Source organism: Arabidopsis lyrata (genome assembly GCF_000004255.2).
Source record: "Arabidopsis lyrata subsp. lyrata unplaced genomic scaffold ARALYscaffold_7, whole genome shotgun sequence".
Lineage (NCBI taxonomy): Eukaryota > Viridiplantae > Streptophyta > Magnoliopsida > Brassicales > Brassicaceae > Arabidopsis > Arabidopsis lyrata.
In genome coordinates, this window is record NW_003302549.1 from 5,777,463 (window position 1) to 5,803,652 (window position 26,190).

The 26,190-nt window shown below is 36.5% G+C and overlaps 9 protein-coding genes and 1 non-coding gene across 12 annotated transcripts; 4 read left to right on the forward strand and 6 right to left on the reverse strand.

Annotated features, from left to right (window-relative positions):
- Positions 1-909: 909 nt before the first annotated feature.
- Positions 910-2,871, reverse strand: LOC110226039 (S-alkyl-thiohydroximate lyase SUR1). 2 transcript variants are annotated; one of them, XM_021016544.1, is made up of 5 exons: positions 2,411-2,871; positions 1,738-2,077; positions 1,445-1,663; positions 1,268-1,327; positions 910-1,167 (listed from the first exon to the last, which is right to left on the reverse strand). In XM_021016544.1, exons 1-5 carry the CDS (start codon positions 2,758-2,760, stop codon positions 1,063-1,065), a joined length of 1,074 nt encoding a protein of 357 aa, XP_020872203.1. In that variant the 5' UTR covers positions 2,761-2,871; the 3' UTR covers positions 910-1,062. The 2 variants fall into 2 exon arrangements, with proteins under 2 accessions (XP_020872203.1, XP_020872204.1); XM_021016545.1 differs by having other exon boundaries at positions 1,096-1,327; positions 2,411-2,870.
- Positions 2,872-4,089: 1,218 nt separating this feature from the next.
- LOC110226714 lies at positions 4,090-4,729 on the forward strand. Its single transcript, XM_021019225.1, has 2 exons — positions 4,090-4,500; positions 4,601-4,729. Coding segments are annotated over exons 1-2 (351 nt in total). The 5' UTR covers positions 4,090-4,151; the 3' UTR covers positions 4,603-4,729.
- On the reverse strand, positions 4,696-6,763 carry LOC9305576 (probable protein phosphatase 2C 58). Its single transcript, XM_021019224.1, has 5 exons — positions 6,517-6,763; positions 5,694-5,942; positions 5,325-5,601; positions 5,073-5,227; positions 4,696-4,972 (listed from the first exon to the last, which is right to left on the reverse strand). The coding sequence occupies exons 1-5, from the start codon at positions 6,547-6,549 to the stop codon at positions 4,835-4,837; spliced, it is 852 nt and encodes a 283-aa protein (XP_020874883.1). The 5' UTR covers positions 6,550-6,763; the 3' UTR covers positions 4,696-4,834.
- A 3,278-nt stretch (positions 6,764-10,041) lies between these two features.
- On the reverse strand, positions 10,042-10,764 carry LOC9305577 (protein ARABIDOPSIS THALIANA ANTHER 7). Its single transcript, XM_002869460.2, has 2 exons — positions 10,505-10,764; positions 10,042-10,403 (listed from the first exon to the last, which is right to left on the reverse strand). Exons 1-2 carry the CDS (start codon positions 10,682-10,684, stop codon positions 10,248-10,250), a joined length of 336 nt encoding a protein of 111 aa, XP_002869506.1. The 5' UTR covers positions 10,685-10,764; the 3' UTR covers positions 10,042-10,247.
- Positions 10,765-12,020: 1,256 nt separating this feature from the next.
- LOC9305578 (protein ARABIDOPSIS THALIANA ANTHER 7) lies at positions 12,021-13,069 on the reverse strand. The gene is made up of 3 exons (XM_002869461.2): positions 12,638-13,069; positions 12,383-12,552; positions 12,021-12,242 (listed from the first exon to the last, which is right to left on the reverse strand). Exons 1-3 carry the CDS (start codon positions 12,848-12,850, stop codon positions 12,200-12,202), a joined length of 426 nt encoding a protein of 141 aa, XP_002869507.1. The 5' UTR covers positions 12,851-13,069; the 3' UTR covers positions 12,021-12,199.
- Positions 13,070-13,464: 395 nt separating this feature from the next.
- Positions 13,465-15,660, forward strand: LOC9305579 (ADP,ATP carrier protein 3, mitochondrial). The gene is made up of 4 exons (XM_021016903.1): positions 13,465-13,668; positions 14,051-14,554; positions 14,631-15,002; positions 15,081-15,660. The coding sequence occupies exons 2-4, from the start codon at positions 14,081-14,083 to the stop codon at positions 15,375-15,377; spliced, it is 1,143 nt and encodes a 380-aa protein (XP_020872562.1). The 5' UTR covers positions 13,465-13,668; positions 14,051-14,080; the 3' UTR covers positions 15,378-15,660.
- LOC9303524 (transmembrane E3 ubiquitin-protein ligase 1) lies at positions 15,522-22,025 on the reverse strand. 2 transcript variants are annotated; one of them, XM_002869462.2, is made up of 15 exons: positions 21,389-22,025; positions 20,788-20,860; positions 20,533-20,660; positions 20,324-20,439; positions 20,177-20,237; positions 19,985-20,051; positions 19,833-19,910; positions 19,574-19,731; positions 19,419-19,478; positions 19,245-19,338; positions 18,813-18,980; positions 18,009-18,337; positions 17,718-17,834; positions 17,482-17,634; positions 15,522-17,306 (listed from the first exon to the last, which is right to left on the reverse strand). In XM_002869462.2, the coding sequence occupies exons 1-14, from the start codon at positions 21,521-21,523 to the stop codon at positions 17,533-17,535; spliced, it is 1,686 nt and encodes a 561-aa protein (XP_002869508.1). In that variant the 5' UTR covers positions 21,524-22,025; the 3' UTR covers positions 15,522-17,306; positions 17,482-17,532. The 2 variants fall into 2 exon arrangements, with proteins under 2 accessions (XP_002869508.1, XP_020872560.1); XM_021016901.1 differs by having other exon boundaries at positions 19,806-19,910; positions 21,389-22,023.
- LOC9303523 (pollen-specific leucine-rich repeat extensin-like protein 3) lies at positions 15,889-17,069 on the forward strand. The gene is given in 2 exon segments (XM_021016902.1): positions 15,889-16,031; positions 16,033-17,069. Coding segments are annotated over 2 exon segments (1,167 nt in total). The 3' UTR covers positions 17,057-17,069.
- A 703-nt stretch (positions 22,026-22,728) lies between the features above and the next one.
- On the forward strand, positions 22,729-23,814 carry LOC9305580 (early nodulin-like protein 2). The gene is made up of 2 exons (XM_002867406.2): positions 22,729-23,048; positions 23,132-23,814. Exons 1-2 carry the CDS (start codon positions 22,868-22,870, stop codon positions 23,599-23,601), a joined length of 651 nt encoding a protein of 216 aa, XP_002867452.1. The 5' UTR covers positions 22,729-22,867; the 3' UTR covers positions 23,602-23,814.
- A 1,040-nt stretch (positions 23,815-24,854) lies between these two features.
- Positions 24,855-24,926, reverse strand: TRNAK-UUU. The gene has a single exon. It is a non-coding gene; the product is annotated as a tRNA-Lys (tRNA).
- Between the last annotated feature and the right edge of the window lie 1,264 nt (positions 24,927-26,190).

Genomic DNA, 26,190 nt, shown 5'->3' on the forward strand with positions numbered 1-26,190 from the left:
ACGGTCAACCTGTGACAGCGATAGATAAAAAAACGTATTTCTACCTTATCTTCGTTGATGCTTGATTTTATGGTATTTCTCTTTTGTCTTTAGTCTTATGAAAACAACGTATTGCGCCGTTCTCTGAACAGAGACTTTGTACATAGGAAGGTTATTATAATGACTTTGAATCTGCGCTTTCGATACTGGAAATATTCTAATGACATTGAATACTTAAAAAACAAATTAAATGTCATTGTAACATATATCATTCATAATCTAATAAGTGTTGTTTGAATGGAACAGTGCATCATTTGACCGAGTAAAGCTATGGGATACAGAACTTGGAAACCAATAAAACAAATATTTCATACGTTTCGTTTTAGTTGTCGTTTAAGGGTTTTTCACACAAATTAAGAAAAATATTTAATTTTCTGTTTTACCCTTTATTAATATATTTTATAAAAAATTTCATTGGGATAAAACAGTAGGGATAAAACTGAAATTTTCACCAAACATTTGCATTGAAAACCTAAAACGACAACTATTATGAAACAAATTTTAAATCCTAAAACGACAACTAAACTGAAACGGAGGGAGTATGTTGTAAAATATACTTGGTCAAAAACTGTTAAATACATTTAATCATAGAGAAGTGAGTAATTGATGAAAACAAAGTAAAATCGAGAGTAAAACGAAGAAGTTGGTAAAAAATTGAAAAAGCGGTTTTAAGAAATCTATATATATGAAGAAACGTAGGGTTGTGAGACGTAAAAGTCGCAACCATTGGGGACGAAGGATTAGGATAAGAGACCGAAGTTTATTTTTTTCGATCTGAACAGTTGATTTATTTTTTATTACGCTGATTTATGTTAGCAGAGACGCAAAAGTTAACGAAGAAACACAACTCTTCAGAAAATGCCTTTTCGCTAAATGAAAAATAGGAAATCGAGTCTTTTCTCTAATTGATCTTGACCATCCATTTACAGTTATTTTTACAGACAAAATAATAATAACCGTTGATTTGATTTTTATTCTTTTTTTTATGAAAGCTGACGTCAGCAGTCCCGAAAAAAAGGTTTGCTATATATTTATATATATATATATATATATATATATATATATATATAGATCTACAAGAAATCTTTCTTCGTCTTCTCCAAGATGTTTGGAAATTGGAAGTGCAAGCTTCCAATTAAACAAGGCAATATTAGCTATTGCATATATATACACGTAACTCATTGCATCTATGCATGTGTCATAGAACATTAAGAATCATAAGACAAACCTGTAGAATTGTTGATGGATCTGGACTTATGTCGAGATGTTCCTTGATGGATTCAACGACCTATTGACAACAAATTATTGTTCGATGTTCAAACATACTCATCACGTCTACATGCATGTCCGGAGGACGATGTTTACTTCTAATAACTTGTGATAATTGACAGATTGAAAAACTGACCCCTGTGGTTTTGAAAACGTTTTCGGGACCGTTCATTGCGATCCAACCTATTCGCCAGCCGGGAACGAGCCATCCCTTGGATATAGACCCGAGTGTAACCACAGGAGCAATGGATGAAAATATTCCCATCGGGACAAATTTATTCTCTCCATAAATAGTCTGGTTATAAACTTCATCAGAAATCACCATTATTCCTAGCTTTCTCGCCACCTCAGCCACCTATAACATAACAAAACTTTTGTTCATAGAAAGAAAGTAAATCATAAGTTAGATAGTTTTCACCTATCACGTGCCTTCTTTAGATGTTCATATGTATAGACATTTCCACATGGGTTATGAGGATTTATTATCACCATAGCAATGGTGTTTTCATCTGCGATGGCCTCAACGCCTTGAAGATCTATCTCCCAGTCTAAATCAGGAAGGAGATCGTACTTGCGAATCTCAACATGGCTATGGATTGAGTGACTGTTGTAGAGGGGATAGGTTAGAGTCGGGAGCAAGATATTGGCCTTTGGTCCGGCGAGGGATTGGATCATTGTCTCTATCCCTTGGCAACACCCCACCGTTATAAATATATCATCTGATTTCATCTTATGTGGAAGGTCCCGGTTCAGATAATTTGCAACCGCCCTAAATTAATATGAGCATAGTTGCACATGTTATAGTAAATATAATATAAATTTTTGGAAAATGAAACTAAAACTATTTCAAATTTAATCTCATATATAAAGCATCTAAATTTTAATATCTCAAAACTTTAGGCGCTAACCGCGTTTTTAAACACTAGTTATAAACAGTAACATCTCAACTAGTGCTACGTCTAACTACATACATATTCACCTAATAGAGTAATAAAGAACTTAGATAACCTTTGTCATATAATATATATAGTTATATACAGTATTAGTTGGATAACTTTAAGAGAAAACATATTAGTGAAACAATTAGAAACAAATTAATTACCTTCTGGCTGGTAAAATACCGACCCCCGGGGAGTAAGAGTTGGCGGCGCCAGACCGTAAGGATTCAACCACCGCTTCCTCAGCGTCAACGGAAGTTTGGAAGCAATGGTAGATGGACGGGTCGCCGTGACCCAAGGGCAAGATAGTCTTTTTGACGTCTTTGCTGCAGCAGTCAAATAACCTAGCAAGGGTACCTTTCATTGAGACACTAGCTGCTTCCTTGGCCGCTTTGTTGCCTCTGAACCTCCAAACACCGCCACAGATGCCTCCGTTTTCCGTCGTCTTGCGTTCATCGTGTTCTTCTTGGCCCGTTTCAAATGAAGGAAGGAGAAGGTTCATGTGTTGACTCATCGCTCCGAGGGAACTTCAATTCTTCCTCTTGGTGTGTTTTTTCTTTTGTGAAAGTGGAATCATATATAGAAGAATGAAACATAAATTAGATTATCATTTACATATATATAAGAATATGATTTATGTTTATATGTGTAATATAAACATAAAGAGATAAACACGTACATGAAATGGGCCATTCAAGCATTCACGAGCTGTTTCATTATAGTTGTCTTTTAGTTATTGTTTATTTTTTTATAAAGGAGGTCTTTTTTAATTATTGCGGAGTACATGAAGATGAGATTAAGAACAAAAAAAGGTTTTTTGATGTCCACGATAAAAACAACTAGATCCGCCCAATGGTCGGTGCATTTGAAGTTACGAGGAACACCGAAGTTCTCTCACTTCTAAGTTCTAACGTATTCTGAATCTTTTTGTATATTTTGATTTATTCAACTTAGTGCATTATATTGGCCCAATGATAACTCTCAAGTAAGTGAGTTTGGGGTTCGAATCGTTTTGACCACCTACCGCACATTAAATTTGAAATATTTTCGAACATATATTCCGATGCAAGGCCTCGTGGAACTAGTTTTTAAAGCATCTTCATTAGGGGTTTCTCAAATGATTTTTCACTAGTCTTTAAAACATCTTCATTAGGGGTTTCGTGAGAAACGTTTATTTGCAGACAAATTCTGAGAAACTGTTCTTTACACATGTCATATTTTTAACATGTTAAATAGTTACTTTCTGAATAATTATTTAAATAAATAATAAAATTATATGATAATTATTAAAATATAATATTTTGAGATACTCCTGCCGTTTTTACCGATAAAGATGATGGCCTTAGATCTAGAAAGCTTTTGGGATCTCACGATTAACAAATAAAAAATAATTTGATTTACTCTGAAAATTTTAGTTATCGTTTGACATACTAATTAAAATACTCTTAAATTTAGTTGAATAATCTAATATAAACTTCGGTTTACAATTTTGAAAAAAACAATTTTCTTATTCTCTTGGAAACGGAAGTTTAGAACAACACAAATATTCAAGTATTTTTTTTCCTCATAAAACACAATTGCTCAAGTTTGTGATATGGTCTTATGCATTTCAAAAACAAATGTAAAAAAGTAAAAGTTGATTTCGTTTTGTTTTTTGTTATCAGTTCACAACTGTACCACATGACACACATACACTATAGCATGGGCCAATGGTCCATTTATATACGAGAAACGTTTTAAATCACCGTTTCTTTGTTTTAAATTCCACGCGGCCAAAAGCATTAAATCTCGCATGCGTTACTAAATTGAATTTTCTCTTAAAGTATTTAAGATAGTGTCACGATTACGTTTATTAGGTAGCGAGATATAAGACCAACACAAAAATAAAACAAGAAAAGTTGCTACATGGTTAGGATGATGATGAAAGTAGCGTTTGCAATGACGTGTCTTCTTGTTGCAGTCACAACCGCCAACGCAGTGTACCGTCCTTGGCCGCCGGAGTGTGTAGACGTGGCGAACGTGATGGTAGAACAGTGCAAGATGTTCTTCGTCCATCAGGAGTCTCCGCCCACCGCCGAGTGTTGCAGGTGGTTTAGTAGCCGCCATAAGAATGCGAAGGAGAGGCGGAGGCTTTGTCGATGTATGGAGTTTTTGACCACAGCCATCAAACCACTCAGGCCAGATGTTTTGGCTCTTTCCGACCAGTGCCATTTTAGCTCTGGCTTTCCTATGTCTAGAGACCACACATGCGCTTGTAAGTTTCATTGCTTTGATCCACCAAAAGTTTTTGCTTGCTTGCTTTTGTATATGTTAAAGCTGACAACATACTTTCTCTTGTTTTTCTATATCTGCAGAGCAGAGGAGGATGACAAGAACTACGAAGAACATCTTTGTTTTGTATCTTAAGGCTGTCGCGATTTGTTATTTTTATTTATTTGTGAAGAAAAAACAAGCTAACATAATATATTACATCTTCTGGGAAACCTCATTACTGGGGTTTACAGACACAGCTTGAGCATATATTTCTCTATCTTGCAAACTTGATATGGTAAGTTATAGACAAATAAAAAGCTTTCTGAAAAAAAAGATTAGTGGAACTTTACAACGATACAGGAGATGTCGTCTTTGCTCTTCCTAGATATAGCTTCCTCTATCAAGTGCTGTGCAGCTGCATGCGGATCTTTGATACTCTTGATAGCATCAACCGCTTCTTGGTTCGATAATACCTGCAGTTATAAACATTGACCATCATGTTAGAAGAAGTGGTCCAGAAACTGGCTAACCCACGGTTAGAATCAGAGCAAGATACTGAGTCATTAGACTTGCCTTCCAAATACCATCGCTGGCGAAAAGGATGAATTCAGTGTGATCATCAATTGTCTGGTGTGTTATGTCCGGTTCAGAGCTCAGATGTATCTTTAAGCTCTTATCTCCAAATGCTCTCGCAACCGCTAACTGTCCATCAACTCGTGGAACATCCCCTGCAACATTTTAGGATAGTAAATTAACATCATTTCACACCAACTAACCCAAGGAGACCAAAACCATGACTAGGCAGAACGAAAAAGGTAGCTTTACCAGGAACATTGGATACAAAGCCGCCTCGGCTCTCTATTTCTTTTTTCTCTTTGCTTGGTTCATGATCGACTGAGAGCTGATGCGCAACACCATTCTTAGACATCACTGCTCTGGAGTCTCCAACATTAGCAACAACTAGCTTTTGACCGTCGATCAAAATTCCCGTTACAGCGGTTGATCCGCCTTTACCAAGCTTAAGGGACTGCTGCAATATGACAGCATCTGTTGATCTGTATGCATTCCTTATAGCATTCTCTGTGTCAGTCCAAAAATCCTTCTAAGAAAACACAAATGGATAAGTCAGAATAACTCACAAACGATTCGCCTTTTAGCCTCCAAAGAGATTTCTTGACAAAATTAAAGATTTACCTCTTTAAGAATGTTGTCAAAGAGATTAGTCTGCAAGTATTTAGCCACATCATGACCCAAGTGACCATCAAAGATAGCAAACAAACCCAATTCATGCCCTTCAAGTTTCTTGAATTCAGACACTACATAATCCTCCATCGGATGGCTGGACTTGCCCTTCACACAGTGAAAACCGTGGGTGATGTTCTTCCACATCTTGCTTTTGCCTCTTCCCATGTCAGGAGCGGATCCACAGAACCCAGCCTTCAACTAATTCACAGCAAAACAGTACAATTAATACTAAAAGCACAAAGAAACAAGAAATACTGGATTGATTCTTCACACCAAGTCAGTTAAAGTCTTCCAGGAGTCATCTAAATCTAAATTCTTTATCACCACACCCATGAACAAACCATAAGCACAACAGAGATCTATGCACAGATTCTTCAGACAACCCCACCTCAAAAGTTTGAGTTTTTTTCAGTAAAAGCGTACGGGAATGTAGAATTTCGTCAGATTCCTTCATACCCGTGTGTAGGAAAAGCAAAGAAAGAGCTCGTGAAACTTTTGATGGAACAGCCAAAAATCATTAATTTTTAAAGGATCAACCTTTTTTTCTTGATAGAGCTAAATGATCAACCTTGAAACTGCATTTATATATCTTCTTAACTCACTCACTTAAAACTTTTTAATTTTTAATTCTCAAAAAAGTTTCAAACTTTTTGCTAATAATAGAAATAGCTAACAACAGAGAAACTGATTCCAGGTCCAAACTAGAGAAAAATGAACTCAAACGAGATCAGATCAAGAAGATCTAACACTTAAAGAAGAAGAAAAAGAGTACCTTAATCTTATGGAGAATATTACTGCCTGCCATTTGTGAGAAAAAGCTTTGAGACGATTCCTCTGTCTCTGTGTGATGACGCAGACAAGAATTATGGAGAGAGACAGAGAGGAAGAGGAAGAAGATGAAGGGTTTATAAATGGTTTTGACTTTCCCAGAAGATGTTAATGTGAACTGCTCGGTGACTGTAACATTTTATCGGCTGCGTCCTCCTTTGCCAACGCGTTCTCTCTCACGACTTTTCTTCTTCCCCTTTCTTTTGTTTATTTATTTTATCATAAAATCAAGAATAATTGCGTTGATACTTGATACTACTATTATAGTTTTGTTTACTAGTACTAAATTATACTCTCTTTCGTTTTAGTTGTCGTTTAAGATTTTTTCACACAGATTAAAAAAAACATTAATTTTATGTTTTACCCTTTGTTAATGTATTTTATAAAAAATTTCATTGACCAAAACATTAAAACAATATGAATAAAACTAGAATTTTTACCAAACATTTGCATTGAAAACCTAAAACGACAACTATTATGAAACAAAATTTAGATCCTAAAACGACAACTAAACTGAAACGGAGGGAGTAGTATGTCCCAAAATAAGCATCTATTTAATGCTGTGAAATAAATTTATGTTTCACGTAACATTTTATTGGAACCAATAAAAAATATAAAGGCAATAAAATCACACTAGTACCATTTTCTTAATTTCATCATCTACCTAATTGACCATAAAACAAGAACTTAGGAATTTTGTTGGAAAATCGTGTACAACAATATTCCCAACTGTCCTTTATTTTATCTTTGTTTAATGAAGATGTCCTTTATAGAGATATAGGATTAATATAAGTTTCCTTTAGCTAGGGGTGTCAAAATGGATAAAAGTTAATGGATCAATCCAAACCAATCCAATCCATGGATATAATGAATGAGAAATTTGGATACTAATGGATTAATGGATTTAATGGATTAGTGAGTTTAATGAATTGGATTGAAATGGTTTATGTTAGAATGGATTAGTGGATTACTCATAACCAAACCAATAAAAATTAAACATTCTAAATCAAATGTCTAAACCAAATATAATCAAATCAAATGTCAAAACTGATTTTAATAAACCAATGTAGACATGATTTAACTATTAAATCCATGAAATAAATTTTTCCGCCAAAACGTGATTCAACATTTTCCCGCCAACAATGCAATTCCGTAAAATTTTCCGCTAGAAATGGAATTTCGCATTTCCCGCCAAAAATATGATTCTACATTTTTCCGCCAAAAACGTGATCTAAAGGCTTTAGCTTATGTTAGTTACTAATCTCATGTAAGTATAAATACTTGTTGTACAGTCACTTTACTAATTAATGAGATTTCACACTGTTATTCAACAAGTGTTAACATGTTATATTTTGTTGCGATTATGCGTACATTTTGGTTCCTAATAAATTAAATGAAGCAAGTACTACACTATTCTTTTGTTTTCATTTTCTTGCTCTCCACAAATTCTTGTCGGCTCATTCAATATATTCACTTTCTGAGAGTCTTCTTGGCTCCTTCCAGGTCGCCCCTTTGTAGTAAGCCTCCAATTTTTCCAAATCTTAGATTGAATTTTTACGTCAAGCACATAATATTAGAATCATCTTTTAGAAAAATAATACATTATCATATAGTTCAAAGTGATGGAAACTCAGATCGAGGAGTCATTATTCCAAATCCCCAATTATCCCAAGATTTGATTCAATTTGCTCATCAAGACTAGAGGATAATTAAAGATCTTACTAACAATCAGACACATACATACTTGGGGTCAAAGAGTTGGTGATTTGTCTAATCAAGGTTTCGTGACTGATAAAAATAGGAATTGAAGAGTTATTAGTGATTAGTTTTATCACCCTTTAATATTGATTTATTAGACGTTTTTATGTTTTTGGGATTAAAAATTAAATAGACTAAGTGATAATGGTTATCAATATACAGTATTAGTCAAAAAGTTATAGATTAATAACTCACAACTTGGTTGTAAATATTATAGATTTATGTAAAGTTTAAACCAGAGTTGTACAATCGTTACAAGAACAAGAGACTACATAACTTCCGATTAGTGACGTTTTGCACCAACGCAGTATACACTGCATTGTTTTCTATGTTGTGTTCATCTTTTACCAAATGATCAAATATCATCTTTTACAACATCCAAATGTTTTGACATCTTTTATATAGAATGTCTGAAAAGCTTTTACTGTCTTCTGTGGATGGGCATATTATTGTGTTCTTATCTCCCAGTCAAGTTTTGTCAATTTGGACGACTAAAACACCAAGTTGGTTCATAAAACAAGTAATTAATGTAATGAAATTGTATACTATGATGGAAACGTTCGAGAGAGGTGGTGGTAGGTACTAGGTACAAGTCGTCATTGATTGAAAAAAAAAAAAGGTAAATGAAGGACAAAAGTTATTCTATCATTAAATTATGGAAAGGAGAACCTCACTGTTTGGCAGTAATAAGTGGACTTTTAATTTATTTTAGTTTAAACGGAGACCTTGGTAAAAAGGGGAGTATGAGGAATCCAAGAGGAGAAAAAAACAAGAAAATGCTCTGCTTTTCCCATCCTCTCTATGTTACTAAGATAACTTAAAGATTAACATAGGCCTGCGAATCCGACCCGTTCAGTTTTTTCGGATTCGGTTTCTCGGTTTCTCGGGTTTTTCGGAATTTGAAAGCTGTTCCGAAACTAACCGACTACGATTTCGGTTCGGTTCGGTTCGGACCCGGTTAATTCGGTTTTTATGATTCGGTTTTTCGGTTTTGTATTTTTGGGCCATAATAATTTTGAAAACTGGGCTTTGTCTACAAAAGGGCCTGTTAACAAAAAAAAAAGGCTTTTGTCTTTTGGCTTGGAGAAAGAAGACGAGATGTGAATGGCGCAGACCGTGGCGGCGAGATCTGAATCGCCAAGACCGTGGCGGCGAGATCTGAATTACAAAGACCGTGGCGGCGAGATCTGGAAAGCGGAGCTCACAATATAGAAGAAGAAGAAGAAGAAGAAGAAGATGATGGTGAAGAAGAAGAAGATGATGATGATGAAGGATGATGAATAGAAGATGAAGAAGATGATGGATTGATGGTTATGAATCGAAGAAGAAGAAGATGATAGTCATGAATCGAAGAAGAATAAGAAGATGATGATGCATCGAAGAAGAAGAAGAAGTTGAAGAGTAATCGAAGAAGCTGAGGAAGAGGAGAAAATAATCTGATGGCTAATAAGACTATTAGGTTAGGGTTTTTTGTTCTCCGGTTAACCGTTCGGTTCAGGCGAACCGAACCGAAAATCTCGGTTAACCGAACCTAAATCGAACTCATTCCGATCGGTTTACTCAAATTCAAGAAACCGAACCGATTTGTCCAAATTTCGGTTCGGTTCGGTTCGGACAAATCGGTTCGGTTTAAGTTACCAGGCCTAGATTAACATGTGAATATCGAGGAACAAGTGCGATAATTAAACTTTGGTTAAAACATAAAACAATAGATCATCAAAAGCTCGAATATGAACCGAAATTTGTTACGTTCAAAACGTTTGCATGTGTGAGATTTCTTATTAAATGGCAATATCTATACAGCTTAGAAAGCTAAGATAAACGTAAGTGAAGAAACACTAGAAAACTTTAAGATAAAAAGAAACTAATAGATCATCTTTCTTACAATGCATATCCCCACATGGATCTATTGAACACTCACATCAACACATGTTGTGATTCAGATTCTGTGACATTCGAGTCTGGGCTGTGTGCGCAAGGTTTACATCTTATTTTCCAAATTACATCTAATTCCGGGCAATCACACCGTCCCCCTATCTTTCCCTTCCTCTTTTTCTTCGTCAATCCCTGCAACTACATATAGTAACTTTCAGTAATCCCACCGGTTAATCACGGTTAAAGAACCGGCTTTTCGAAAAAGAGCAAAAAAAAAGAGAGAGTGAAGAATCAATTACAGTAATTGGAGACGTGAGCTTGAGGACGTTATTAAAGCGGCTCACTCCTCTACAATACTGTGGAGAAGGTTCCAGAGATATTCCTTTAATAAAGCTCTCGAACATGTCCCTGCAATGCTCTTCTTCACTCATGGAAACCGCGGACGTGATTAGTGTCATAAGCAATAGAGCGCGATGCATCTTAAATTAGTAGGTAACTAACTGATATTGGCGAGTACTAGCCAAGGTAATTAAAGATGATCCGTGTTTCATCACAAATCTATATATGTATTTAGCAAATAATAAGCTGGTTTGTTTAAAGAGAAACATGTAACTCTCGTGCTTCCTTCGTTAAGTAAACATGCAATTTGTATAGGTTAATTTGTTAGACCTAATTAGTCTTTATAATTTTTTCCCACTTTATATATTTGAAGTAGTTGGACATAATGCTTAAAAGGTCTCTAAACTTCGTGAGGTCTGAAAATGAAATTATTATCCGAATTATATAAATATTTTCAAAAAGATTGGATAATTTGGATAGCATGTGTAGGTTACGGGTGATTCATAGTAATTTTGAAAACAAATTAAGAAAAATTTGCAAATTTTTAATTATCTAAACGGATATTGAGGATATCTCGGATTATTATCCGATTTATACCCCTGAAATAAATCTCTATGCACCCAAAAACAAAATCAATTTACTTTTACATCCATTAAATTTAGATAAAATGCAAAGTCCTACTACTTTTGGTCTCTCGTTTACGTTCACAAAGCTTTAGTAAGCTCCCATCAGAGCCGGACCGGAGCAAATTTTTATGAAACAATGCAATGGGGCTCCCATTTTTAGAGGGGCCCCACATAATTGTTTTGGTTATATATATATTGTATGTGTCTATAATTTTATATAATTATTATATATAATGGAATGATAAAAAAAAAGTAAGTTTTTACTTTAAAAATATCTAAAACAATCAAGAGTTTTATATGATGCTTTTAAACCAAAAAAATAAAACTACGATGCTATTTTTTTCCTTAAGCTCGTATGGGGCTCCAAATTTCTTTGGTCGGCTCTGGCTCCCATGGATTTCCTTTCGACCCCACATATTCTAGGTTACCAATCAATGCTTCTCCTAATTTTGCTCTCACATAGTTGTATGTCTTGTGAATTCAGTTTTCCTGGGCTACTCACTGCTTGACCTTAGAGATGGAGGGTTGCGAGTGAAGTGAAGAGGGGTAAATGGGTGGTCTTGGTACATGAAATTTATGCAACATTGTATTCTAGCTGATCGATTGATATGGTGGTTTTGATCTACTATGTTGAAGTGAATAATGGATGTATTTGTAAAAGCCTCGTTACGTTATGATATATTTAAGTGTCGATGATGACTTTTCTATTCCATTGCCAATGTAAGTGTAGAAATGTCGCGAGAGCAAAAATTTTGTCGTTACGGCTTCAATATTTATGGTTTTGTTTCTTAATGGACAATACTCACTTTTTTTTCTTCCCATAATAATGGTTATGGTAAAAACTAAGAAATATAATAGAACCCAATCAAGCCATATAATCGCTTACATAAAACTCCAGGTACTTTTGTATCACTAGTCACTATTACATTTACAGTAAACTCGACTACATATCATTTCTTTTTTTAACTATATATATAGCTGTTACAAGACTTCCCATCCCAACATTCATACATATATATACCCTGGTAGTTAATTTAATTTTTCAACGTCGGGATTCTTGGTGTTTCTGAGCCTGTAACGAAAAAATTATACCAGTTCATTAGAATTTATGCACAAAGAAAAATGTAACAAGATAACATTTAATTTTCTAGGAGATCGGAACAGATTAAAAATAAGCAACAAAAAAACCATGGGGAGAAGAATGAGAATAACTGAGAACAGTCCATAGCAACGGAGATGGGAAAGCTGAGAGTAAGAGAACAACGGCGAGGAAGGTTATTAATGGCAGCGGGAAGAAAAGGAAGATGATTTGCATTTCCCATTATCTCAATGCACAGACACACTCTCTCTGTTTCTCCAGTGTCCTGCCTATTCCTCGATCCCTGCGTAGTTAGGGGTAACTAATATAATTGATGGTGAAAGAAGAAACCGAACTCGAAGAATTAAGAATTGAGAGAGAGTAGTAACTGGAGACGTGAACTTGACGATGTTGTTCAAGTGGGTCACGCCTCTGCAGCAATCTGGCGAAGGTTGTTGGAATATTCCCTCGACGAAACCCATGCACGGCATGAAACTCACGAACACGTCCCTGCAGTGAGCCATCGGGTCATTGTCCTGGGAAACTGCGGTCTTCATCATGACAAAGAACGTCACGACCAATATAGCACGATGTATCCTCATCTATTTTTATACGGCTCTGACTATAGAGGTGCGATGATTCGTGTGCGATCACAAATCTCTCTCTCTCTATATATATATAGTAATCGATTTGTTTCTACGGTGGAGTTTTATTTTATTATGGTTAGTTTAATGAACACATGTAATTATCATGCTTCCCTTCTTACTCGGATGAATTCTAGCTGAGTTCTCTTTGAGTTTTCTTGAATCTCTTAGAAAAATTTACTTACACATATTAAGGTTATTGCATGTAATTTCGGGTTTAGTTATATAGCATGACATGTGTGATGTGTCTTGTTATCTAATACATGAGCCGATATCATTGCCTATAATCCGGTACTCTCAAAACGTACAGTTTGGTATGTAGAACATTTCTCCAACTAGTTTTTGGATCACTAAATTCGAACCACATCACCTTCCTTGCATCTGTAAAGTTTTGTTCGTCTAAAGAAGAAAAAAAGATTCTCTTACCAAAAAAAAAAAAAAAAAAGAATTGATGATAAAGAGGTCTCTCATTTTCATTAGGTGTGACATATACGGTAATGTATTATCTTCCTAGGAAATTAATTTTTGGGTCCATTTAAAAGAAGTTTAGATAAACAAAAACAGATAATATAAAATAATCGTCAAGACTCGGGACCTTTAAAAATTGGGCCCAGAAAGACACGGGTCAAAGGAGTCCAGTAGCATTTTCGTAATTTCAGATAATCTTGTGCCCCTTTTCGTCTTTTTACTTTAGGACCAGAATCATGTAGAACCCTACTCTTCTCGCATTTGTCCAGAGCTCTCTCTTTCGTAAACGCTCCGGCGAAAAATCTACGGTAAGCTCTGGACTCCATAAGTTCTAGCTTTACCATTGATGCTGCTTCTCTAAGCTCTCTCTGTTTTATTGTTCTGCTTCTCTTGACTTCGGTTTCTCTATGCCACTTGTTGCTTGATCTTTTAGAAACAGAGGGTTTCATTTGAGCTGCAGCTAGGTTTTAATTTGTGCTGGTATTTGTGAATTAGGTCGTATTATAGTTCATAGATTGAAATGGTGGCTTTAAACGAAGCTAAATATGATGTTATGAAATGTGTTGATGATGCCTTCTCTGTTTCTGTTCCAGTTTTGGTTATGATCATTCTTTTTAAGCATGCAAGTATAGAAATTTTCGAGAAAGCAAGAATTTTTGGTGTTTAATTTGTAGTTTTGTTGTTTTGCAGAATCAGCTTTTACTGAGTTTTACAACAAAAATGGATGGATCAAAGCATCCATCGGTGTTTCAGAAGCTACATGGACAATCTTACTTGATTAATAGACTTTCTCCGATTGAGCAAACTCGTGATTACGGTGTCTCTGGTGCTTATGTCAATGGAGGTTTGCAGAGTCTATTGCAGTCAACTAGCCATGGCATTGGCTCTTCTCTTATACCGCATCATGGTTCATTTCCTGTATTAGCTCAAGCTCCTAGTGAGAAAACTGGTACTGGTTTCTTGATCGATTTCCTTATGGGAGGAGTCTCAGCTGCTGTTTCAAAGACGGCAGCAGCGCCAATAGAGCGTGTGAAGCTCTTGATTCAGAATCAAGATGAAATGATCAAAGCTGGGCGTCTCTCTGAGCCATATAAAGGAATCAGTGATTGTTTTGCCCGAACAGTCAAAGACGAAGGAGTGATTGCTCTTTGGAGAGGAAACACTGCCAATGTTATCAGATACTTCCCCACTCAAGTTAGTTTTCTCTTCTTTGACGTGGTATTTGTATAGACGTTGAGATGGGTATGTTAAGCAAGATTTCTGTTTTCAGGCTTTAAACTTTGCTTTCAAAGATTACTTTAAGAGGCTGTTTAACTTCAAGAAAGAAAAAGATGGCTACTGGAAGTGGTTTGCTGGGAACCTGGCGTCTGGTGGTGCAGCTGGTGCATCATCTCTGCTTTTTGTGTACTCTTTGGATTACGCTCGTACCCGTTTGGCCAATGATGCGAAGGCGGCCAAGAAAGGTGGTCAGCGGCAGTTTAATGGCATGGTCGATGTGTACAAGAAGACTATAGCCTCTGATGGCATTGTCGGGCTTTACCGTGGTTTCAACATCTCATGTGTTGGAATTGTCGTTTACCGTGGGCTTTACTTTGGATTGTATGATTCCTTGAAGCCTGTGGTTCTAGTTGATGGTCTCCAGGTACAAAACAAAGAAATCTCCTCACTTCAACATATTGAGTCCTCTGTTACTGTTTACTCATCGCTCTAAGCTGTACAGGATAGCTTCCTTGCGAGTTTCTTGCTGGGATGGGGAATCACCATTGGAGCTGGACTGGCGTCTTACCCAATTGACACAGTGCGCAGAAGAATGATGATGACATCAGGTGAGGCAGTGAAGTACAAGAGCTCTCTTCAGGCCTTCTCTCAGATCGTCAAGAATGAAGGGGCCAAGTCACTCTTCAAGGGTGCAGGTGCCAACATCCTCCGTGCCGTTGCAGGCGCTGGTGTACTCGCTGGCTATGACAAGCTCCAGCTCATTGTGTTGGGCAAGAAGTATGGCTCTGGTGGTGGCTAAACGACGAGGATGATGAAAGAATAGCCCTTGAGGTCTGTGAATGAATAAAGCAGTGTGTCCGTTCGTATAAATGTTGCTTTTAGAATATTCAGTGTCTTTTGTCCTTTGTTTTACTTCTATGACTTTTCTTGGCAAAAGAATAAATACAAAGAAAACCACAAAACAGTTTTAGTTAATACTATCAGTTCAAAGTAAACATAAGCTGAGAGATCTAAAGAACTTAAATGTATGGTTAGGCTAAAGTTTGTATAATTAGATTGGGTTTCCTTGGGTTGTAAGCGAATAAGTGATCTAAGTCCAACACTAAGATTTGGTCTTCAAAGGTGTCAGTCTCAGATCCCACTTCAAACCACTCCAGACAGCTACAAGTAAGGAGTTGAGTTCTTTTCCTTGATCTTATACCACCACTTGATTCATCCTCTGTAATCATTGGTCCAAAGACCAAAACTGATAATTGTTTCCCTATATAAATCCACACACTTAAGACAAAGGATCCATAACTTGTCTTTCAATGGCTCTCTCTCTAACATTTCCTGTCCTTATCTCAGTTCTTCTTTTTCATGTCTCTTTAGTATCAACCGCAAAGCATAGCCTTCACCACCATACAAGTCACTCCGCAAACCCTAAACAGCATCTTCAGCAAGCGTACCGTGCACGCATGGAAGAAGGTAATCTATTCTGATCCAAAGAACTTAACTGCAGATTGGGTCGGTCCCTCAGTCTGCAGCTACACTGGCATCTTCTGCGCCCCATCTCCTTCCGATCCAAACTCTCTAGTTGTTGCCGGAATCGATCTCAATCATGGTGACATCGCTGGTTTCCTGCCTGAAGCCATTGGCCTTCTCTCTGACCTCGCTCTCATCCATCTCAATAGCAATCGCTTCTGTGGCATCCTTCCTCGTTCGTTGGCCAATCTATCGTTACTCTATGAGCTTGACCTCAGCAACAACCGCTTTGTAGGTCCTTTTCCGGATGTCGTCCTTGCACTCCCTTCTCTAAAGTACCTTGACCTTCGTTACAATGAGTTTGAAGGCCCCTTGCCCCCAAAACTCTTCAGCAATCCCCTCGATGCCATTTTTGTGAACAACAACCGGTTAACAAGCCTTATCCCTAGAGATTTCACAGGAACAACCGCCTCTGTTGTCGTCTTTGCCAACAATGATTTTAGCGGTTGTCTGCCTCCAACCATAGCCCGCTTTGCAGATACCTTGGAAGAGCTTCTCCTAGTCAACTCAAGCTTATCTGGGTGTCTACCCCCCGAAGTCGGGTATCTCTACAAGCTAAGAGTCCTGGACATGAGCTACAACAGTTTTGTTGGTCCTGTACCTTACAGTCTCGCTGGGCTAGGCCATCTCGAGCAGCTGAATTTGGAACACAACATGTTCACTGGCACTGTCCCTCTTGGAGTCTGCGTTTTGCCCAGCTTGCTGAACGTTACCCTCTCTTACAACTATTTCAGTGAAGAAGAAGGTATCTGCAGAAACCTGACTTCCAGAGGAATAGCCATCGATGATCGCTACAACTGTCTGCCTGACAAACCGCTTCAGCGGAGCCAAAAAGTCTGTGATGCTGTGCTTGAGCCCATAGACTGCTATGACCACAAATGCTCAGCCATGGCTCCTCTGGTTGCTCCAGCTACCGCAGGACCTTCCATCGCTCCTGGTCCAGCTGACACATAAGGATTCACTCGTATGGGCACAATGACAAGATGTTATGTATGAAAAGAAAATGAAAGAACTAGAAATGTGTGAAAGATATGGTTGTGGGGTGAAAGACTATGCACTAAGATTGTAAAGTTATACAGTTTATACAGAACACAATGTTTATCCGCGGTATCTAGCCGCAGTTACAGATTCCACCTTTGCTCTGTTTTCATCTAAAAATCTTCTAAACCTCTGCCAGGACCTGAAATTAAAGAACCAGCCCCACCTGTTTCAGAATCAAATTTTGCAGCAGTTAACTTCGTGTTTTTTTCACAAAATCACTTCAGGAATGTTTAACAAATAAGTAATACCCTATCTATATATACCTAATAGGCAAAGAAACTTCCAAGGACAAAAAGTTAACAAAAACTTAGGTTTCGAAGTTCGATTTGAGTTGTTACCCGCAATAAACTGAGTGAAGTCTGTACATCCTAACAAATTGAAAACATCCTCTATGCTGGAGGAAGAGAACGCCGACAAGTTGGACACTCCATTTTTATATCCATCCATCTCTGTAAGCATCCCGAATGAAAGAAATGTTCACATGGAGTTATCTGTTTTCAGAACAAGCACGCTCATTATTCTGTCTATTGGGAGAAATAGATGAGTTAAGAGAAGCCAAAAGAAAATGCTGTACCATGAAATCACTGGTATGCTGTCTGAGATCAATAGCAGTCATGCAGATAACGCAATCAGTGTTGCGGCTTACGTCCCGATTAAATCTTCGGTGGTAGTTGTATTTCTCTGGTAGCATCTGCGTGCAGGCAAAACGATGAAGAAAGAGATTAGTGGTAGTCAAAACAACTTAGCAATGGGAAAGAGACCTGAAATATCCAAAGCCAAACCGAACCCAAACTGAAAACTTAGGGGTCGCTTTATTAGATATAAAGTTTCATATGTAGCTTACATGGAAAAAGAACAAACTAACCTGACGGGGAACAAAGCAGCGTGAACCAAAATAATGCTGAAGAAGAAGAATGACAGCTTGCAACCCCATGGATGTGCACAAGCATATACACCAGACCTTGTTGGGCTCTACACGCATGAAGTTGTGTGGGCATCCAAAGACATATAATGGTATAGCTAACCGTGTAGCTGTCATGCCCAAGATATAATACGGATGCAGAGGCTTTCTTGAATCCCGGACGACATTGGCGACTATTTGTGGTATCCAAAATGAGTACATGAGAAGGAGAATCGGCTGCATGTAGTTGTGGAACTGGTACATTATCAAAATGCCTCCAAGAAGGAGCCCATCTGTTTAATATTGTGATAATGATGAAACATCAGTGTTAGCATCTGAACTTGCGTCAATGTTTCAGCTAAATGAAAAACAGAAGTCACATAAATGGTGAGAATGTCTAGCGCTCAAGATTCAGTGCAGGTTATTGTCGTTAGACTCAAAATAAACTTACACAGTAGCTAGTGAGGGTAGCCAAGCAGACATAACTTATAAAATTTGAGAAGATAAACAATACCATTTTTTGCATACCAAAGTGACAGAATATACTCATATTTCCTAATATGCAATTTTCTCATTGGGAAATTACAATTTTCTCTGTTGGGGGTTTGGAAGAAATTCAAACCATTTTCTTGGTATTGGTTTCAAGGAACAGAGCTTTAAAAAGAGGGAAGAGAATCAAGCAGTTATATGACCCATATCATAAAAATGCTGTAAGAAAGAGTTTGAAGCTTTAATCAATAACCAAACACCAAAGAAGTAAGTACTCACAGAAACGGCTGTACAGAAAGGAAAGCTCTCGCCTCATTGTTTCCCAACCCTCTCCGCTATTGGAAGGACGGGTTGCTTTCCATATAGCCAGAAGATATCTCATCTCAAAAATCGAAAAGACTACGAATTTGAAGAACGCAGCGGTTGCAAATGCATTAAACAGAGATTCTGCATGAAAAAGTAGTAAGCTAGGTTTAACAGTGAGACAGTTTAGATTTTCTAATAGATGAGGGTCCGAATGGTCAATGAAAACCAACAAAGAATACCATCAAAATGAAGGGGAACTACAGAGTAAAAAAAGCTATCAAATGCATAAAACATATCACTGCAATGAACGCCAAACATGTTACATGAAAAAGAAGTAATAAGTTAACTAAAAAGAATAAGAAAAATGGCATCCTTAAACGAGTACAGTTATAACCAAATACGTACCGACTAATATACCGGCTGTGAGATGTAAGAGGCACAAATAAGCATCCATGATCGCTTGTTGCCCAATCATTACAATGGATACCTTAGCAGCACCCTTGTATACAAGAAACTTCCGGAAGTTAGTATTTTTTATTCATTTCTGTACAGACCATCGAGTTTACATTAGTATCTTACCGATTGTGTGTTACCGTGCTCCATTTGCCGGATCAACAAAAGAACCTGGAGGAAAGAGACCTAAACGTGATAGAGTGTTAAGGAACACGCCAAAATTTGCACAAGTGCTCGGCATTCTGTTATGAAAGGGTAAACGACTTTTGAGTAAAGGATACAAAAGTGACCATCAGTGTATAGTTCACAGCTTTGTTATAGTAGACTTCGACATTTACAGAAGTTGCATTCAGAAACAAAGGGGAAAAACAATCTCCGTCAGCGCCTACCCCAGGACTTTCCATCAATCCTTCCATGTAATAATAATTTTTGTCTCCATCTACCAAAATATGGAAGTGTCTTTCAACGTACGATTAAATGTGACAAAGGAGACAAATAATACACCAAGATCACCTCGATCCTTAAAGTTAGAATGCATACTATTTTCACTAGAAGCCACACGGGATACTTGAGCTGCTATTTCGATGTTACAGTGCTTCTCCATTTCATTTACTGGAGCTAAAGTACAAGAGAATTGAAGATCAGAGCCGCTGAAAAGTAAACCATACGGGAAAAGATAGGATACTGCTTACAAAGTTTCCGTTTCAGTAATCTGTCTCTTGGAGATTCTTGAAACACTTGAGAGGAGAAAATTCCAAGCTGTACAACAACAGAAAGTTGACACTAGTAAGCTCTTGGAACATATTAACACATCAAACAAGCCATCCGCAGAAGAAAGCACTATCATTGCTTAAAGTGGGTGAAACAAGAGTCTTGAGGACTACCAGATGATAGGGATTTGAGAGAAGATTATTGTCTTCCTGCCCTGAATCACTCTCCTTGCCGCTGTTTAGGTCAAGTGATGTACAGACCTTGGAGTTAAGACTCAATAATAAATCTTAAAAGCAGTTAAATAAATCAATAGTTAGTACCTGTTAGCCACAAGGCGGAGTTGTCTAAAGGGCCATATATATACACCTTCCAGATTTATTTGGGCACCACCCACATTTTGTTCATTGTCAAATACGTCATGGAAAACAACTACACCCTGTTTCATTAACGTTGCTAGAAGTTCAAATATTGCTTGCTACAAGATCAAGGGCGATCCTATGATACAGAGTTTAGAAGCTGAACTGTTCACCTGAACATAATGCACACCGGTTATCTTTGTTGGAACTGCCACTAACTCAACCACAGAATTACCATTTTCTTTTTGAAAGTCTTGAAACTTCGAAGAACTATTGACAGAATTCAGAAACTTCCAAGTTCCTGAAAATACCCACTTTACATTCGATAAGTAGTCTAAAACATTAAGCAATAGACATATACCCACAACATCGTAGACAATCCTGAAGTGGCAAGACTTTAAAAAAATGAAGAAGGACATGCCACAAACCTCTATACGTTCCTGTTATATTCCATGCCGAAAACGGTCCTACTTCAGCTTCTTGTTTCCTACCAAAGAGCCACTGCAAGATCCCAAAGGCCTCACATATTAAACAATTACCCAAACATTGCCTGGTCAGTCTAACGTAAATGAGTTCAATTTGCACAGTCTTGCTATAATTCACTAGCAATACAACTCAAACTGTAAATGTCATAGCATTCACCGGCAGAACAAAGCTTGGATACCGATGAGCTCAATCAAGCTAAATTAGATAGTATATACAAATTCAGCTTGCTCAATCAAATCAAAAGATGAACCTTAGACCAGAGCTACTTTACTCCTAGATTTTCATTCAATATGGTCACTGTCGCTATATCATTATACTCTGATCAGCTCCATTTTCTTCAGAAAGTAGAAAATCTCAGATTTAGAAAAGTCATCACTTGTGACCAGTTATCTATCTTTCAGCCAATCACAAATCAATAAAACACATTTGACAGCAAACTGGTCGGATTCTTAGCTGGAAAATTCAGGTACATCAAAATTACGAACAAAAGCATATAAAAGAAGAAACTTTCGGAAAAAAAAAAAAAAAAAAAAAACCACAAACCTCGTCACTCCATGATCGAGTTTTCTCCCTTATGGGTCTCAATCCCAACGCTTGTTGCGAAATCGCCAACCAAATCGATAACCAGAAGATAACCTGCCACTCGAACCCTAATCCCAAAATTTCCCGCTTCTTCATATCACTCACAACCCCCAAAAATCCCTCCTTTATGACTTAATCCACAACAAAAAAAAAATACAAAATCCGACTGGATCAGAACTGATTCGAGTCTAGCTCCAAAACCCACATCACTGAAGAAAGAAAGAGGTTTGCTTCAAATGAAGTCAAAACAAACTAGGTTTTGGTTTTGTTTTATGCAAGAAAACCCAAAAGACAGCATAAGATTAGTAGCTGTATCAGACAGCAGATAGAAAGATGATTACAGACAGATAAACAACAACAACCCTAAAGAGCAATTTGTTAAAAAAAAAAAAAAAAAAACTCCAATTGATGAATTTGGGCAAATTTGTTTCTTGCGGTCGTTGAAGCTTCTCAATCAAACGTACTCTGAATAACTCAATTGTTGAACAAGTCGAAACTTCTTTTGGTCTCTGATTTTTTTATTTTAATTTATTAGCTTTTTCTGTTATATAAACGAAGGGTTCAATGTTTTTAATTGAGAAATTTGTTAGTTGAAGTTTCATAATCTCAGCTCTTTTCTTTACGCCTTAAAACTTCTTTTTTCCTCAAAAAGGATTTGTACAAATGTTTTACGTTTTTTTTTTTTGGATTAAAACATAAGTAGAAATTTTATTTTCGATGTCACAGTTTAGGAACGATCATCAAATATTAATTAGATCCTTCACCCTAATTTCCCATTATAGAAAGTAAAATTCTTCTAATATTGTCCAACAAGTTGAGCTTTTAAAAGTAGAGGAGAAAGTGTGTAAAATTTTACTAATTTGTCATTAGGAGAAGAAATTGAATATTCTTCTACTAATAGTTGGGCTTTAAAAGTAGAGGAGAAAATGTGTAAAGCCTCTCTTACAACATACTCGATCCACTTTATAAAAAGCCCACTAAAACTTTAATATTGTATTATTCGGAAATATTTATCGTTTTTATAATTAAAATTTAAAATAAAACAATCTGTAACGTAAGTTTAAATGATGCTGCCAAAAAAATAAAAAATAAATAAATAATAATAAATACTTAAGGATTTGAATTTTTATATTTGATGGCTAAAGAATCTGAGTGAAAAATGTTTGTTTGTGAGAAAGAAAGTAAAAAAATTAAAGTTAGATAGCCGTTAAGTCCATTGCATGTCGAGACGTTAAAAAGAAGACAGGAGCAAAACCAAAACGCTTCTCCTTAATTGCATTTCCCTAGGTAATCGATGCACAGCCAAAACAGCTTGACCTAACGGCTATGTTTTCTTTACTTTCACCATAAATAAACGCCTCTTGAAGTTGCAAACACACACACACACAATCAAAGAGAGTTAGTAAGAAGTTGGGGTTTGATTAACGTTTTGGATCGGAGATGGATTTGGTCATGAGGTTTGATCTTTACCTTATGTTTGTGATGTTGATGGGTATGGGGTTTAAGATATCAAATGGATACAAATTCTATGTTGGTGGGAAAGATGGTTGGGTCCCTACTCCTTCCGAAGATTATTCTCATTGGTCTCACCGGAACCGGTTTCAAGTCAACGACACTCTTCGTAAGTCACATTCCTCTTTTCTTCTATATATCTATCTATACAATGTGTCAATATTAATGCATTATAATTTTGATTTTTACAAGATTTTAAGTACGCGAAGGGAAAAGACTCAGTGTTGGAGGTGAGTGAACAAGAGTACAACACATGCAACACGACACACCCCCTGACTTCCCTCTCAGACGGAGACTCTCTCTTTCTACTTAGCCACTCCGGTTCCTTCTTTTTCATTAGTGGCAACTCTCAAAACTGTCTTAAAGGTCAGAAGCTAGCCGTCAAGGTCTTGTCCACCGTCCACCACAGCCACTCTCCTCGTCATACCTCTCCCTCCTCGTCTCCGTCACCGTCACTGTCTCCGGTCCATCAGGATTTGTCTTCGCCGGTGCCTTCTCCAGGAGTGGAACCATCATCTGTATCAAACGCTCATGCTCCAACTCCAGGGCCGGCTTCAGCTCGCAATTCGGCCGGTTTGGTTGGTCCGGGGATGGGGGTTCTTGTGATTATGATAAGTTCTATGTTTAATTTGAGGGGTTTATATATTGTCGCTAGTCATTAAATTTGTGAGGTGTATTGATTCCTCTACCATTGATGAGTTTCATATTTATGTGCCATTTTATTTGTATGTTTGAAGCATCTTGTAACCATTTTGTATGTTTCCGATTTCTCGTTTTTGTTCTTACTAGATATTTTATATTAATTAGGTGCGAATGTTTTTATTTTGTGTTTTAATTATGATCAGGCTAATGGACGTATATGTAGTATTCACATAGCTCATGCAAAACTTCTCCATTCTAAGATCTTTGAGACATATAAATAGATCTTATATGAATACACTTTTTATATATGTAAGAAATTAATTAATTGTTAGCCCGCTTAATTAGGCGAGTTACATGCTATTGCTATCAATCAAGCACTGAGCAATAAACATTGAACAAGTTATGGAGTAAGAACCGGGCAAACTACAGATCTAATATACCACTTAAAACCAGTTTATAAACCCCAAATCAGTAATTAATTATCATTTTCTCTACGATTTATCGATCTCGATGATGAATTACATCAAGCTCTTAATTACCGCTGTGATCATCCCAGTGGCCGCAGCTTCGGTGCTGGTTAAAGCTAAGAAAGTGGTCTGCGACTTCAGGACTTGCATCGACAGTAAAGAAGAGGAGAGAACTATAGCAGGGTTTGAATTGAGCGGCAGGATTTTAAAAGCCGCAAGATATATTAGCTATGGTGCGTTAAAAAGGAACAATGTACCGTGTAAACGACGTGGTCGTTCCTATTATAGTTGTGGACCGGGCAAAAAGGCTAATCCATACAAACGAGGTTGTAGTGTCGTTACACATTGTTACCGGTTCACAAGTTGATATATACTTTTTTAGTTAGTGAATGATGAAGTAACAACCAAACCGAGATAATAAACCATGTTTCTGGTTTGTAAATTAAACCGGTACACCGAAATCCAATAGAAAATATGTCAAGGACTCCCCATCCTGGAAATAAATTGAATGTTAGAAAATGACACAAATTAACAAAATATGTTTGAATTGATAGGAATGGAGAGTTTTGTAAAAACATCAACGATCGAGTTGATTAGTTGTAAAAACATCAATGTCTATGTGTTTAATTAGTTTATTTAAAAAATATTGGATTTTGAGCTATGCATTGCACTTGGTTATCTGTGAAGTTTTGGTGTCTTTTGAGTTTTGTGTTTGGACTACCAAAAAGGTATAAAACATGCTGAGAATGTTTCTTGGATAAAAAGAAAATCATATAGGAAGGATATTAGAAAAAAACCAACAAAATCGCCGTCTGTGGGGATCGAACCCACGGCCACGTGGTTAAAAGCCACGCGCTCTACCACTGAGCTAAGACGGCTTCTTTGACACTTCCTTCTAATTGAGAGAACTATTATATGTTTTCATGGCGCAATGTTCTTTGTCCCTAGCAAAGATGTACTACCAAAGTAATCTTTTATCGAAAAAAAATTACTCTTTTTTTTTTTTTTGGTCGGCAAAAAATTTACGCTTATTATTTTGGTTGAAAATAATTACTTAGCATACTTTTATAAAAAGATCGCTTATCAGTTTCTATTTTTTTAAAACAGTATTGTACTTATTATTATTAGTTAATTATTCTATTTTAATAATCACTTATCAACATATTTATCTGTTATATCTATCAATCTATAATTGAACTTTTATATTACAAAGTTCAATCGTTTGTTTACTTTTTCTTGCAACCAATTATTTTACTAGATATTCATTGGTAAAGATAAAAAATAATGGTGTTTAACCATTTAAGACGGTCAAAAGATATACAGATAAAACTGGTAAATAAAAATAAAATATGATACAAATGTAGTATAACTTTATTTTAATTGATTCACACTTGATTATATGAATTGAGAAATGTCTGTTCTCATTGCCGTTTTTCAAATTTAATAGGCTAATAACATTATTTGAAAGTCATAAATATAAAGAATACGAACATACCTTGAATTTCAATCATAAATATTTCGATCACCTCATAGCAATTGCAACTAGCAGAGCCCACACTAAAGACGCATATTTATACTTTTCAGTACCGATATAGATATTTACAGGACTACGTTGATTTTGTGCTCTCAATTCCTTTAGGACCTGATTGAGAATAGCAGCATTAGGAAAGTCTTATGGCACGTCTGGGTATTGTGGTACAAGCTGTCCGTCCATTAGAGTATCTGGTGAATAAAGAATTAACCAATAAGATGTAGTGACAACTTGGAAGATCCAAACGTCTTTAGGATTGAATTGGAAGATCCAAAGTTTCAAACAAATATGCTCGTCTAAAACCGTTGATTAAATACTAATCATCTCAAGTTTTCATCGTATTTTGGTCAAAAATTGTTCGGTCATTTTGTTAGTCAAAAAATTAGATAGACCAAATACAAATAAAATAATATATATATGCTTAATATGATCTTTCCACTTTCTCGGCCATTCACATAATAAATCGGCGTGGACAAGAAAAAAATCTTAAATACTTGCGTCGGATAGTTCTAATCAAACCCAATTGTGCAGTTGCTAGATAAAATCAAACATATTTCTGCAATTTGTAAGGAAATTTCTCATGTAATTTGAGTAGTATCACAAAATCTACT